Source organism: Mirounga leonina, unplaced genomic scaffold, assembly GCF_011800145.1.
Source record: "Mirounga leonina isolate KUSES-001 unplaced genomic scaffold, KU_Mleo_1.0 Mir_481, whole genome shotgun sequence".
Taxonomy (NCBI): Eukaryota; Metazoa; Chordata; class Mammalia; order Carnivora; family Phocidae; genus Mirounga; species Mirounga leonina.
In genome coordinates, this window is record NW_023270773.1 from 1,543,492 (window position 1) to 1,556,935 (window position 13,444).

Consider the following 13,444-nt stretch of genomic DNA (forward strand, 5'->3'; position numbering starts at 1 on the left):
TAAATAAATAAATAAATAAATAAATAAATAAATAAATAAATAAATAAATCCAGCTTACTCTAGAGAGGGAGAGAGAAAGCAAATGTGGCAAAATGGTAAAAAATAAAACCCAAAACAAAACAAAACAAAAAAACCCTAGAGAACCCAGATAAAGGGTATATGGGTACGGGTGTGCACAGTACCGATCTTTGAACTTTTCTATAGGTTTTTGAGAATTTTTAGATAAGACCTAAGGCAAAAGTAAAAAAGAAACGCCCCTGTGCCGAGGAGGGAGAGGCTGGGTGCGGGGCGGGGGGGCCCGGGGGGAAGGGGGGGGGGACCGGATCAGGAGAGAGGCTGAGAACACCCCTCCTGGGCCTGGGGCCTTCCTTGCACACACAGTGGAGTGCCCGGAGGGGTGGGCCACCGTGTGGTGGGTCCTGGCTGCCACAGGAGGACAGGTGGAGGGGTGACCTGGCCAAGGAGCAGCTAGAGGGTAGTGGGGGCCGCACCTGAAGTTGTAGCTCCTCTCCTGAAGCTGGAAGGAGTAGTGGGGCCGGCAGTCGGAACCCCCAGCATCCAGGTCACAATCCCAGTGGACTCGGACGCCCACGGCACCTCCCTGCACATGGCATATCGCTGCTTCACTGGCACATAGGCTCCGGACCCTCTCCCTGAGCCCTCCTGGAACCCTGCCCCCCATGGACCCACCAGCAGTGCCAGGTCCTCAAAGACCCCTCCAGCCGCAGCCACGAGGTCCCCAATGCGGAACACCGGGCAGAAGGGGCTGTAGCGTGAGTCATAGCGACAGCGCTTGAAGTAAGTGGCGTCCCAGGTGTCCAAGGCGTTGGACCTGGGGGGTGGGGGATGGGACGGGGGGGTCAGGCCAGGTAGGAGACCAGGAGGGTCGGGGGCCAGCAGGACCCACCCACGCTTACTTGGAGAAGTTGAACTTGCTGAAGGTGACAGTGTTCTTGATGAACAGGGTGAAGTTCTCTGCCTGGAACAGTAGGGGCTTCCTGCGGGCAGAGGGGAAGGGAAGGGCAGGCTCTGCGGTTCTGGGGCCCTGTCCTGGGCGGGGGTGGGGCGGGGGAGACACACTTACTCGGGCACAGTGCTGCTCTCCACAGGGCACCAGCCCTGGATCTCGCAGGTCCTGTGGGTCCCGTTGAATTCCACACATTGGCCCGTTTTTATGCCTTGAGAAAACAAGGCAAACTCCAGGCCCTCAAATTTCCACAGGGCCAGGGGAGGGGCGGGGGTAGGGCCAGGGGGCCGTTGACAGAAAGGAGAGACACAGAGGCACCACCAGGCCTGCCCTCAAGAGCCACCCAGGGTCCCAGCCCAGCCCCTGGAGCCCCCACCCAGGGGAGGCACTGGAAGACAGGGCCCACAGTTACCGTGGCTGTGCGTCCCTGTCTCCCCTTCGGGACAGTCCTCATCGGCCCAGCAATTAGCCAGCGGGATGGAGGGGTGCTGAGGTGGGGAAAGCAGAGTTGCCAAGGGCCCGGGGTATGGCTCCCCTCTATGACCCAGCCTTGAAGCCTGCAGGTGCGGCCCCCACTGCCTTAGCCCCATAGAGATGCCTGAGTTTGGGGGGGCACATGGGAAAGCTGGAGGGTACAAATAAAAGGAGGTGGTCAGAGGACGGTAGCGAGCAGCCCCCCGGCCAGCTAGGGATTCAGGTGCTGTATTCCAAGGCAGAGCAAGCTTCCTTCCTTCCTGATAGTTCTCTCCCCGCTGGAGGCCCAGATCCTCTGGTCCAACTCAGATGACAGAACAGGGAAGGTGAAGGGACTCTGTGAAGGGCAAGTTCATGCCAGGGTGGAGGGACTGGGTGTGGGGAACAAAGGGCAGGGCCCTGGTTGGAGGGGTCTGGGTAGGGAAGTGGGTAGGACCACACACACTGTTTGTTCTTCCGTAAAACAGGGACATTAGCGCCTGCACGCTCACACTATTCTAGGGGTCAGTCAGAAGGGGGAGGTGGCAAGCTTTCTGGGGGCCCTAGAGCCTAGAGAGGAAAGCACACTCTCACAGATACATTCCGCCCTAGGCTGACAATGAACGCCATGGTTCGGGTCACCTGGCTCACGAGCCCAGTGCCACGGTGGCAAGAAGGGTTCGGGGACTCTAGGCCAAATGAGACAGTGGGACCATGAGGGGTGGGGACTGTGATAAGTGGGCAGAGGACAGAGTAGGGCCACCTGTGTCCTGAGTCCGCCCATCCTCTCCCCCCCGCCCCGGCTGGGCTGCCATCTCCTCCAATCGGACCCCATGATGACCACCACAGGGCCTGGTCTCTGCATCATCTGCCTCCATTCATTCAGCAGAGACCATCTCGGCCTCCGCTGCACTCCTGTGATCAAGTTCAGCTCCTTAGCAGAATTCATAGGGCCCCTGAGATCTCGGGTTACCCCCTCGCCACCTCAATCCAAATCTAGGCTCCAACCCCACTCTGAAGCAGGTGACCCCGGAGGTGCCTCATCTCACAGAGCTTGGGGCCTTTGCTCACACAGCTCCCTCTGCTTGGACATTCTCAAGATCCCACTTGAGTCTCCAGTCCTGTGGGAAAGCCTTCCTGAGGCCCTGGGCCGGCAGACATGCCTCCCTGCGTCTCCAGCTATGGGCTCTGCCCGCATCCCAGGAACTGCCTCCTTGGCTGGGCTGCCTATGCAAGAGCTGCTTGAGATACAAGCGGCGGAGTTTTGCATCCCCAGCATCGGGTCTGCCCCCCACCCACCCACCCACACACACACACAACCCGTCCCGAGGCTCAGCAGGTGTTTGCTGGAGGCTGGACTCTCCAAGAAGAACAGTGCATGTGTTGGGAGGGACCGGATGACCAGGACCCCCGAGAGGAGATGGCAGGAGCGCTGGCTAGTCTCAGGAAGTCATGTTGTCAGATCTGATGAATTCCTTCCCAGCCCCGGAAGTTTCATGGGAAGAGCTCAAAGCCGGGACATGAGGCAAAGAGGAATCACATGGATTCCAGAAAACGCAGAATGATGGCTTCAGTGAAATTTCAGGACAGCCTACACACTCAACATTAATTAGATGTCTTCTGAACATTTAGTAAAAGAAAGACATCATGTGCATTTGCACATCCTTTGTACACATGCTTTACCTCCTTTGCGGACGGGGCCAGCCTGGGACATGTGACACCCCCAGTATCTGTGGTGGCACCAACAACCAGGACATAGGGGACAGGTGACCACACAGTTACTCTCCAGCCCCATAAGCAATTAAATGTCAGGCTGGATTTTAAAAAGAGGTCACCACGGAGGTAGGCTTCCAGGGCTATGTGTTGGGTGCCAACTGCTCAAACAAAATCCACAGCTGGAAACCATACACGTAGAAATGGGTAAGAAGGTAAATTTTATGTCACATTTATTTTATCACAGTAAAAAAATTTTTGGAAAAAAACCCACAGCTGGAGAGAAGAGTAAGTGTGCTCTGTGACAGACACTGGATCTGTGGGACATCCTCAGGCAAGGGGAAAAGGTGAGATTTCAGGCGGAAAACCTGTGATTCTGGATGAGAAATAGATAAGAATAGGGGGTGAGAGACTCTGGTGTGACCACAGTTGTAGTGAAAAATATCCAGAGATCATAAGTGACCCTGAGCTCAGCATCAGCAGGAGTGTGCTGTGTTTGGCCACAAAAATGGAAGCTGACTTGGGACACATTAATAGAGACTGCACATAGAAAAGAGGAGGTGATTAGGGCGCCTGGGTGGCTCAGTTTGTTAAGAGGCTGGCTCTTGATTTTGGCTCAGGTCATGATCTCAGGGTCCTTGAATCGAGCCCCACATGGGGCTCCTCGCTCAGCAGGGAGTCTGCTTCAGGATTCTTTCTCTCCCTCTGCACCAGTTACCCCCACACACACCCCTGCTCACGCTTGCCCACGCTCTTTCTCGCTAAAAATAAATAAATAAATCTTACAAAAAAAGAAGAAAAGAGAAGGTGATCTAGCCTCTTGCTATTAGAGCTCACCTGAGCCTTGTACCCAATTCTGGGTGTTACATTGACAACCTGAAGGGTGCCCAGAGGTGGGACCAGGGCAGGAAGGGCCAGGACATCTCACAGAGGGCTACGGTGGAAGGCTCCAGAAGACAGCTCAGAGGTCCAGAGGCTGGACAGCCTTGAGCACGAGAGTCTACCTTGCTGAGACCCTATCTTCTCATCTTAAATGGGATCGCAGTAATTCCTACCAGCAGAGTATTTGTGAAGATTAAGTGGAATGATTCACGGAAAGGTTTTAGCTCAGTGCCTGACATACAGGAGCACATAATGAACCCTCAGTTACGTGGGAAGGAGAACGGGGGACATGGCTGGTGATGCAGGGCTGGCAGAGGAACTAGGGACCTGCTGGGAAGCTCCTGGGCAGGCTTACCTCTGGGCATCTGTCCTGAACTTGTTCTGGTGTCACGAGAAAATTGGTCACCAAGAAGAACACGTTCTCTCCCTAGAAAGCAAGTGTCAGGGTTGGTCCCTGCTTCCCTCCCCCAAAGGGAGAGGACAGAACTGGCAGCTTGGCTGGTGGGGAAAAGGGTCCTGGCCTGATCAAGTCAGGAAAGTACCTCCAGTGAAGCCAGCTGAAGTAGAGATAAGAAGCTGGCTGGGTTTCTGGCCATTTCGAGAAGCCCACAGCTGCCTCTTTGAGACAAGTGTATTTTTCATGTTCGTACTCATTCTCTCAACCAGAATTGTCCAAGCGCCTCCTGCTTCTAGGCACTGAAGATCCAGAGCTGAGTTGGACTGGGGACCTGCCCAAGGTAAAGGGGAGGTGGACCCCTCAATTGCACACATAGTCAGGGCCGAGTGGAGCAGGTGATGAGTTCCACCTGGGCAAAGGGTGGCTAAGGACAGGCCGGGTGGCTGACACCCAAGTGCTGCGTGTGTGAGCTCTGCAAGTTTGGGGCAATGCACACCCAGGAAGGAGAGAAGGCAGGGGGTGTGACAGTGGTCAAGATCTGGACTTGGTGGCCACCACCATGGAAAAGGAGTCTTCCCAGAGTGGAAACAAGGTTTGGCAGGCTCTGATTGATATCACATAGGAAAGCTCAGGCTGGCTGCTGGGCGGCGTGCACCAGGGACCCACTAGAAGCTCACGGCCTCATCCAGGTATGACCCAGGCAGCAGTGAACACTGCTAGGAAACGGAATATGCACAGAAGGGAGGCACAGGTCCAGCTTTGGCCCCCACTGGATGAAAAGAGGCCACGCCGGGAGAGGGAGATGATTCCTCTTTGGACGTGGTGGATGTGCACCCAGGAGGCAGGTGGCACTTGGGGCAGGCAGTCACTGGGGCTACAGTTTTGGCATTGGCAGGATAAAGGTAGAAACCGAAGCTATGGACAATCTGGGTGGGGGAAGAAGGAGCTGGAAATGCTGTGTGGGAGGGGCAGAGGAGGAGCACCTGAGAGCCATGCCCCAGGTCAGGGAGGGGAGCATTCAGGAAGCTCAGACCCTGGTCCCCTCCACTTCTCCCGCCCCATCCTCAAGCTCCAGCCTTGAGTTCCTAAACATTCCAGTCTTCCAGGGGCAGCCTTTATAAAGACAGTTCCTCTGACCTGGCTTCTGTCCACCCGGAAACCTCTTACACATCCCGGAAAGCCCCGTCCAGGCACCGCTCCTCTGTAAGGCCCTTCCCAAGCCCGACCCTATGCGGTGCCAATACCCTGCTCGGGCCTCATGTGCCCCTCACGCACACACTCGCCGCAGGGGTGGTGTCAGGGGTATCACTGCCTGGCAGCAGGACCAAGGCACCTACCTGTGGTGGCTTCACAAAGTCCGCCGCGTCCCACAGCTGGTGACCCAGCTCCTTGATCTGGGTCACCGAAACCCCTTTGAGTTTGGTGATGACGGAAATCTGGGGGTCCGGATCTCGCTCCTGGTATCCTTTTTTGGCGAGGAGAGCCCACCTTAGGAAGAAGCGATGGGCAGTGTGGCCTGTCTCTGGTCCATGGTGAGCAGTGGCAGAGCGGGCCCCACCCTCTCGGCCTCTCTCCTCACACACCCTCCAGGCTCCCAGCCCAGCATGCAGGGCCCCTGCCTCCCCTCCAGCCTCATTTCCCACCCCAAACACCCTGCACAGGCCAGAAGCTCCAACCATGATCAGACAGCCAGTGCCTTTCATGGGTGTCCCCTATCAGGCACTCATAGGCTTGGAGATGCCCACCACCACCTCTTTCACCAGCCAACACCCGCCCCCTGCCCTGGCTAGGCCCAAGTCCTCCTTAAAGACTCCCCTGACCCAGCTAAAACTGGTGGTCTCCCAGCTCTCCCAAGCATCAGGGACTATACCTCCTGCCCCACCAGGGGCCTCCTGGTACAGATAGGGACGCATCTTGCTCTGTGCCCAGAGATCAGTATGGGCCTGGAAACAAGGCCCAGGAAAGGAAGGAGGTGGGCACACAGGAGGACCCAGACCCACAGCTTGCTCTTGTATCCACTGGCTTCTAGACAGACAAAGATCCTCCCTCTGCCTACTTCCTCCCTATCCCAACCTGCTCCCCTCTGCTACCACCAGCTCAGCCCCTGAAGAGTCAAACCGTCAACCCTCAGCCCAGCAGGCCCAGTCATTATCCCCCCAGCCAAGTGTGGCCCAGGAGTCTTTCTCTTACCCTACCACGTAGGCCATGACCCCAAGCTGCAGCAGCCTCTGCAGGGCGCCCACCCGCCAATTCCTGGTTATCACATACTTCTCCGTTTTGTAATCCAGAAGCCCCCAGCCTGCCAAGGCCCCTGTGGAGCCCATGCTTCCAGCTCCTGTGGGCTGCTGGGGTGCATGAGTCAGCACAGCAGCTGCAAACACCGCTGAATGGGAAGTAAAGCAGGAGCCCTAGCTGGCCCAGGCCAGCAAGCTATTAAAGGGACACTTCCACTGGGGACAGGATCCAGCCGCCACCCCCCAGCCCTGGGTTCAGTCCCAACCCCTGGCTGCCCAGGACCTCCCACCCTCTCCTTCTGAGGGGGCCCAGGGCCCCCGCAGAGGGGAGAAGCCTCTGCAACCCTACCCTCTGGCCTCACTTCCTTGGGGGAGGGAGGGAGGAGGAGATGACAAGTGTCATAGGTGATGCAGTTTGGGAGTATAGGTGAGGTTCAGTGGGGTGGAGTCTGGAGCCGACGACCAAGAAAGAATTCTTGAGGAGTCTTTGGTGCAAAATGGTGGTTTATTAAAGCACAGGGACAGGCCCCGTGGGCAGAGAGAGGGGCTGCCCTGTGGTCTTGAGGAGGGGCTGATTACATACTCAGGAGTTGGGGAGGTGAGGACAAAGGGGGTGCCCAGAAGGACTGTCATTTGCTAAAGACTCTCAGGATACTGGAGGCCTGGTTATTGTCAAGCCACTGCTGTTTTTCCCTCTAATGAGGCACTAACATGAAGACAGTTGGGAGTTTCCTGGAGGAATGTTACATTCCTCCTATCACAAGTCCTTGTCAGTGGGCTTTAGGTTCAAAAGAAATTCAATTTTATTTACATTTCCTTGCATCTCAGTCTCCCTTCAGTTTATGTAAAGAGGGGAGGGTGATGTTAGGGCTTCAGGAAACTGAGTTATGGGTCTCTTGGAAGTTAGGCTATTTAAAGCCTCTTCCTTGTAAATCACTAGGACATTTGTAAACTGAGGGAGACTCCTGTCTTGCAAGACTGTGATCTCTATCAGTTAACCATTTGTTTTTCCTTTAGGGCAGCCAGGAGTGCCTGAGGAATGTCACATATATCCCAAAGGGGGGTGGGGGGTTGGGCGCCAGCTTCGGCTTGGTCCTCAGCTTGCCTTCTGTTCCCTCATCAATAGGTACTGTGAGAGGGCAGCTTGGGGGTTGCAGGAGCCCAGAGGAGGGGTCAAGGAAAGCTTCAAGAAGAAGTGACCTCGGGACGCCTGGGTGGCTCAGTCGGTTAAGCGTCTGCCTTCGGCTCAGGTCATGATCCCAGGGTCCTGGGATCGAGTCCCACATCGGGCTCCTTGCTCGGCGGGGAGCCTGCTTCTCCCTCTGCCTGCCTCTCCCCCTGCTTGCGTTCTGTCTCTCTGACAAATAAATAAATAAAATCTAAAAAAAAAAAAAAAAAAAAAAAAAAGAAGTGACCTCTGAGCTGACACTTGCCGATTCTGAAGTTCAACAAGCACAGTTGGAGAGGAATGTTCCTGGTGGAGCAAGCAACATATGCGACGCTAGAGCATGAGAGAGAATTGGCAGCCACGGAGTGAGAGCGTGACTCTGGTTCCAGAGGGGAGGGTGACCGGGCTTTGCAAGGTTCCCCAGGCTCTCTTGCGCAGCGCGCCCGCAGGCCATAGGGACAAAAGGCACAGGCTTTGGAGTCAGCCACGTTCCCCAGTCCGTGGAAGGTGTGGGGGCGATGCTGGAACCCTGGCGCACGCTCTCATCTGCCCAGACTGAGTAGACGAAAGGTCGGCCCACGCCAGCGGCGGTTTCTCTAGCAACCAACAACACCGGGTTGCCCGGGCGACGGCTACGGGGAGGCGCGTTTCTATTGGTTGCAGCGGGCGCCTGTTCGCTGTGCGCCACATTCGATTGGTCAACGCAGCCGGAGGGTCCGCCCATATCCCCGGGCAACGCTCTAGGTGCTGGCCGCCCTGTTGCCGCCTCAGTGCTAGCGACTGAGAAATGGGCGTAACCATGAGGGCTCCCAGCAAGAGGTCCGGGGAGAAGGAAGAGCAGGAGGAAGAGGTGGCAGCGGCCGCTGGGCGTCTTGCAGGCGCCCCGGAGACCGAGGAGTGTTCAGACGTTGCAGACTCCGACCGGGAGATGGAAGGTGCTGTCTCCTCACCTAGGGCGCTTCTCCCGCAGGGCTGGAGGGGGCAGGCTGGGGCCAAGCGGGCAAGGGAACCCTGTCCAGGAGGGAGCGCACCCCTCCGTGGGACACCTTCGGGACAGCGGGCGGCCCCTCCAGCCAACCCCGTGCTCTCCCCACAATGCTCCTGGGGGCATCAGGAGTTGCACCTTCAGAAAACGCCTCCAAAGTGAGTGATGTTAAACCCCGCCAAACAATGTAACAAGGGGTGTCCCACCCCGAAATAGGATCAGGGCTGGGTTTTCCCAACCCACAGGAACAACTAAGCTAATAAATGTATAGAACTTAGAATTATTTCAATTTCTTCCCCCATAAAATAGTCACAAAACATGTGTTCTGCAATCCAGTGGAAAAGACACAGCATGCACTTTGGCATCAGACGGGAAAGGTTCTATGCCAGGATTAACTACTACTAGCTGTGTGACTTTAGGGAAAGGATTTGCTTTCTCTGACTTTCAGTGTCCCTCCTAGCACAGGAAAAGATGCCTCTAGAGGGGAACATAGGCTGCATGGTGACACAGGGCAGGGGAGTAGGCGACTGTGTCTGGAGAGGGATCCACATTCATCATCTCCCTTTCTCCTATCAGGTATCCGTGGGCCTGGAGGACTGGTCAAGGACACCCTCTACCTGAGGTCTTGCCAGGCCCATAGTGTTGTGCCTGCCTCCTGCTTTCTGCGCCAAGGGAGCACCCCAGAGCTGAACCTGAGGCACCATGGCCTGGGGCCCCAGGTAACCCTGGAGAGACCCTGGGACCAGGCTTGGAGTGACAGGACTTGGGAGGCAGCAGCCATGGGAGTGGCCCCTTCTTGAGCCCATACCACATACTCCCTGGCCTTGCTCTGTGTCAGACATGTCCCATCCCCACTTCTGGGTGACAGGTGGGATCAGGGCTATGACAGAATTCAGTGTAAGGGTTGGAGGGTCTGCAGGGGGCCCCTAACCTGCTGGGGAGGGGGCAGTCAGGGAAGGTTCCAGGAGGTAAGATCTGGGTGGAGCCTAGAAGGATAAGAAGGTGTCCCCTGGGTATGTGGGAAGGGGAGGGCCTTCTAGTTGGAGGGCACTGGGTGGGCTGAGTCCTGGAAATGAGCCAGGGTACTGGCCAGCTGTGTCTGGGGCCTTCACCCCTGGGAAGGACCAGGTCCCTCAGGTCCCTCTTTGTCCCAGGGTGCCCGGGCTCTGGCTTCAGCATTGACCTCCAATCCCTATGTCAAGCGGCTGGACCTTCGAGACAATGGGCTCTGTGGGGCCGGCGTGGAGGCCCTGGCAGGTGCCCTGAGCAAAAGCAGCACTATCTGTGGTAGGTGCTGAGCGTGGAGCAGGTGGGCAGATTTGAGTCTTCCCTTTCCTGGGGGGTGTGGGCTCCCCCACAGCTGGGCCTTCTCACCCGGGGCCTGTTGGCGTTGCTGGGGGCAGGGGCCTCATCACAGGGTGGGGTGGTGCGGGTGGAGGTAGACTCTCTGTGGTGCCCCCAATGCTGGATACTACTCCTCTCCTAACCCAGCCCACCCCTCACTCCCCTTCTCTTCTGGCCAGCAACCCCCTGCATATGGTGGCCTCCTATTGCCTAAATGCTGGATGAGAGAGTCCTCCAACAGAGAGGCAGGGGATGGGCGATGTGAGACAGTGGAAGGCTGGGTGGATATGAAGTGGGGCTGGATGCAAACGCCACCTCTACCACTGATGAGTGAGGGGGCCCCAGGCAAGCTGCTCCACCTTGCTGAGCCTTAGTTTTCAATCTGTGAAATGGCCCCAACAGTAGCACTTAGCCCTTGGGGCTGTGCTAAGTATGAAATGAAACCACATATGAAGGGCTCACCAAGGTGCCTGGCTCACGTACGTGCTCTGTGCACAGCCACCTGGGCTGTCATTGCTAGTTCCCAGAAATTCATCGGTGAAGACTTCTGTGGGTGTGTTATATTGCTGCCAGGCATGAATCATCCACGGGGTGGCTGCCTCGCCATCACAGGTATCTTATACAGCACCATGAAGTAGGCGGTTTGAGCCCCTAGACAAAGAAGCGTGTGGATGCATGGAGAGGGTGTGGGCATCAGAGAAGCTGCCTGCGGCCTGAGGGGATGGATGCAGCTGATGAGAGGCAGAGTCACCGTGCAACCCCAGGGTAGTCCAGCTGTATTGCCTCCTCTGCTGCCTCAGGCCGAGAGGTTTGGGAGATAGAGGAAGGTGGAAGAGGGTGGTGCCTGGCTTTGGATCCCACTGATGGAGGAGTGCTGCCAACCCCTAGATGTGGACCTGTCAGAGAACCAGATGGGAGTGGTGGGAGCGCAGGCGATCTGTGCTGCCCTCACGGTGAACCCAACCATGCAGAAGGTACAACTGGCAGGGAACGGCCTGGAGGAGCATGCAGCCTAGTACCTTGCTGAACTCCTGCTGGCCCACACGGGACTGAAATCCCTGGACCTGAGCTATAACCAACTGACTGACCACGCAGGTAACATCCGGCCAGGGCCACCATGGGGCACTCAAGCCCACCTTCCTGGGGTAGGGGCGGGTGGAGGATGGCAGCACCGCTCTGAACATTCGTATTCTGGCTCCTGTTTCCCATGTCCCACTTTGGCCTGCCCCTCTCCCACTCCTTCCACACAGAACTCTTAATCTCTTCCACAGATTGCCATTGCCTGCTACTGCATGTGCTGGGTGCTCATTTAGCTACTAGTGACCTGGTTGTGAACAAAACAGAGTCCCTGGCCTCAAGGAACACCTTTTAACAAGATAATTCTCCATAATTATTGGTGCAACAAAATAAACAAACAGGGCATGATTCTAGAGATGAATGGGGACCCTTGCCTTAGACGGGTGGCTGGGGAGGGCTCTGTGAGATGACATTTAAGCTGAAATGTGCAGGGTGGGAAGGAATCAACCATAGCAAGACCAGGGAGAGAGCATTTCAAGCAGAGGAACAGTGAACATGCAGGCTTATTTCCCAGACTGATAGACACCGGTGTGGCTGGGCTAGTGAGCCAGGAGAGAGGGGCTACACTATGAGCTGAAGAGGCAGCGGAGGGCTGCAGGCCTACAAATCTTGGCAAAAGGCATGAAGATTTTATTGCAAGCACTGTGGAAGACATTGATGGGATTCCTTGATCTCACCACTTTCTTGTCCCAGGACCTTTGCACAGACTATCTGCTTTGCTAGGAGCATGCACCTGTCTAACCTCAACCACTCCAATCAATTATAGGAATCACCTGGGACCCTGGGTTAGGAACACAGATTCCTGGGCCCTGGACCTGCTGAACCAGAATCTTGGTGGAGCGAGGCCCATGCATCTACATTTTAATGGGTGCCCTAGGAGATTTGTCTGATCAAGGAAGTTTGGGAATCGCTGTCCTGTCTCAAGCAGCTTAGAGTGGGGGTGGTACCAACCTTGGTCTTTGAGGATCAGCCTTAGAATTTAACTGCCAGAGAACCTGTTTACCTTCTAAGAAAATTATTATGAGAAGACTGTGAAATTAAAAGAGAAGTTCAGGGGCGCCTGGGTGGCTCAGTCAGTTAAGCACCTGACTTCGGCTCAGTCACGATCCCAGGGTCCTGGGATAGAGCCCCTCGTCAGGCTCCCTGCTCAGCGGGGAGTCTGCTTCTCCCTCTCTCTCTGCTCCTCGCTCTGCTCATTCTCTCTAATAAATAAATAAAATCATTTCAGACTTCCAACAAACTGAGTATAGATGTCCCCCTGGGCCTTCACAGTGAAAAGGCAAACACCAGAGAGGCAGCCAGAATGGAGAGGGCAGGAAGCTAGGGCCCTGTAAAAGCTGCACAAATATGTGGTAGGGAGGTCTTCAGCTCAGAAAAGGACAAACTCAGCAGGATCATTTTGTTTCCTCAAGTGGGAATCTGTGGGTGGGCCTGACTCCCTTGAAGGGTGAAGAGCTTGGGTTTCATTCTCCCCATCTGACCCAAGGTGAAGGTAGCACCTACCTCATAGTTGGCCACAGAGGTCATGAAGTCCAAGCATTGGAATTTCAAGATGCCAATTCATGTACGTAGAGAAACCTTCTCACCCTCAAGTTGTTCAGCAAAGAAGGGGCTTCCCTACAAAGTGGGGACCACCACCCTCTCCTCCCAGCCCTAGAAGTGTCTGAGGAAGGGAGAAAGTGCATACCTGTACCTGAGAATCTTTGGGTGTCAGACCCAGTGCTGGGTTTGGAATCCAGAGGGAAGGCCGCACAGGGAGTCCCAGCTGCCTTGCAGGGAGCTCTCCAAGGTGCTAAAAGCATCCTGCTGCAGTGGGTTCTGGCCAAGCAGGCTAGTTCGTTCGTTCTTTCTTTCCTTCCTTCCTTCCTTTCCTTCCTTCCTTCCTTCCTTCCTTCCTTGCTTCCTTCCTTCCTTCCTTCCTTCCCTCCCTCCCTCCTTTCTTTCTTTCTTTTTCTTTCTTCCTTTCTTTTCTTCCTTCCTTCCTTCCTTTCTTTCTCTCTCTCTTTCCTTCTTTCTTTTCCTCCTTTTTTTTTCCCTAAAGAATTTATTTTTAAGTAATCTCTGCATCCAAGGTGGGGCTTGAACTCACAACCCCGAGATCAAGGGTGACATGCTCCCCTGACTGAGCCAGCCAGGTGCCCCCAAGCAAGCTAGTTCTGCTCAGTTAGAGCATCTGTTTTTCCTCTGTGCCTTTCTTCGAACTAGCCTTACTAAACCACATGAG

The 13,444-nt window shown here is 55.5% G+C and overlaps 1 protein-coding gene across 3 annotated transcripts in view; it reads right to left on the reverse strand.

Annotated features, from left to right (window-relative positions):
- Positions 1-6,943, reverse strand: part of P2RX6 (purinergic receptor P2X 6) — a 10,591-nt gene extending 3,648 nt beyond the window's left edge. For 2 of the 3 annotated variants that reach the window (XM_034989185.1, XM_034989184.1), the window contains exons 1-8: positions 6,603-6,943; positions 5,750-5,900; positions 4,371-4,442; positions 1,380-1,455; positions 1,085-1,178; positions 918-998; positions 691-832; positions 492-601 (exon numbers count right to left, since the gene is read on the reverse strand). In XM_034989185.1, the coding sequence (XP_034845076.1) occupies positions 492-601; positions 691-832; positions 918-998; positions 1,085-1,178; positions 1,380-1,455; positions 4,371-4,442; positions 5,750-5,900; positions 6,603-6,736 (860 nt within the window). In that variant the 5' untranslated portion in view covers positions 6,737-6,943. The remainder of the gene's footprint in view (positions 1-491; positions 602-690; positions 833-917; positions 999-1,084; positions 1,179-1,379; positions 1,456-4,370; positions 4,443-5,749; positions 5,901-6,602) is intronic. The other variant, XM_034989186.1, reaches the window with a different exon arrangement.
- Positions 6,944-13,444: the final 6,501 nt, after the last annotated feature.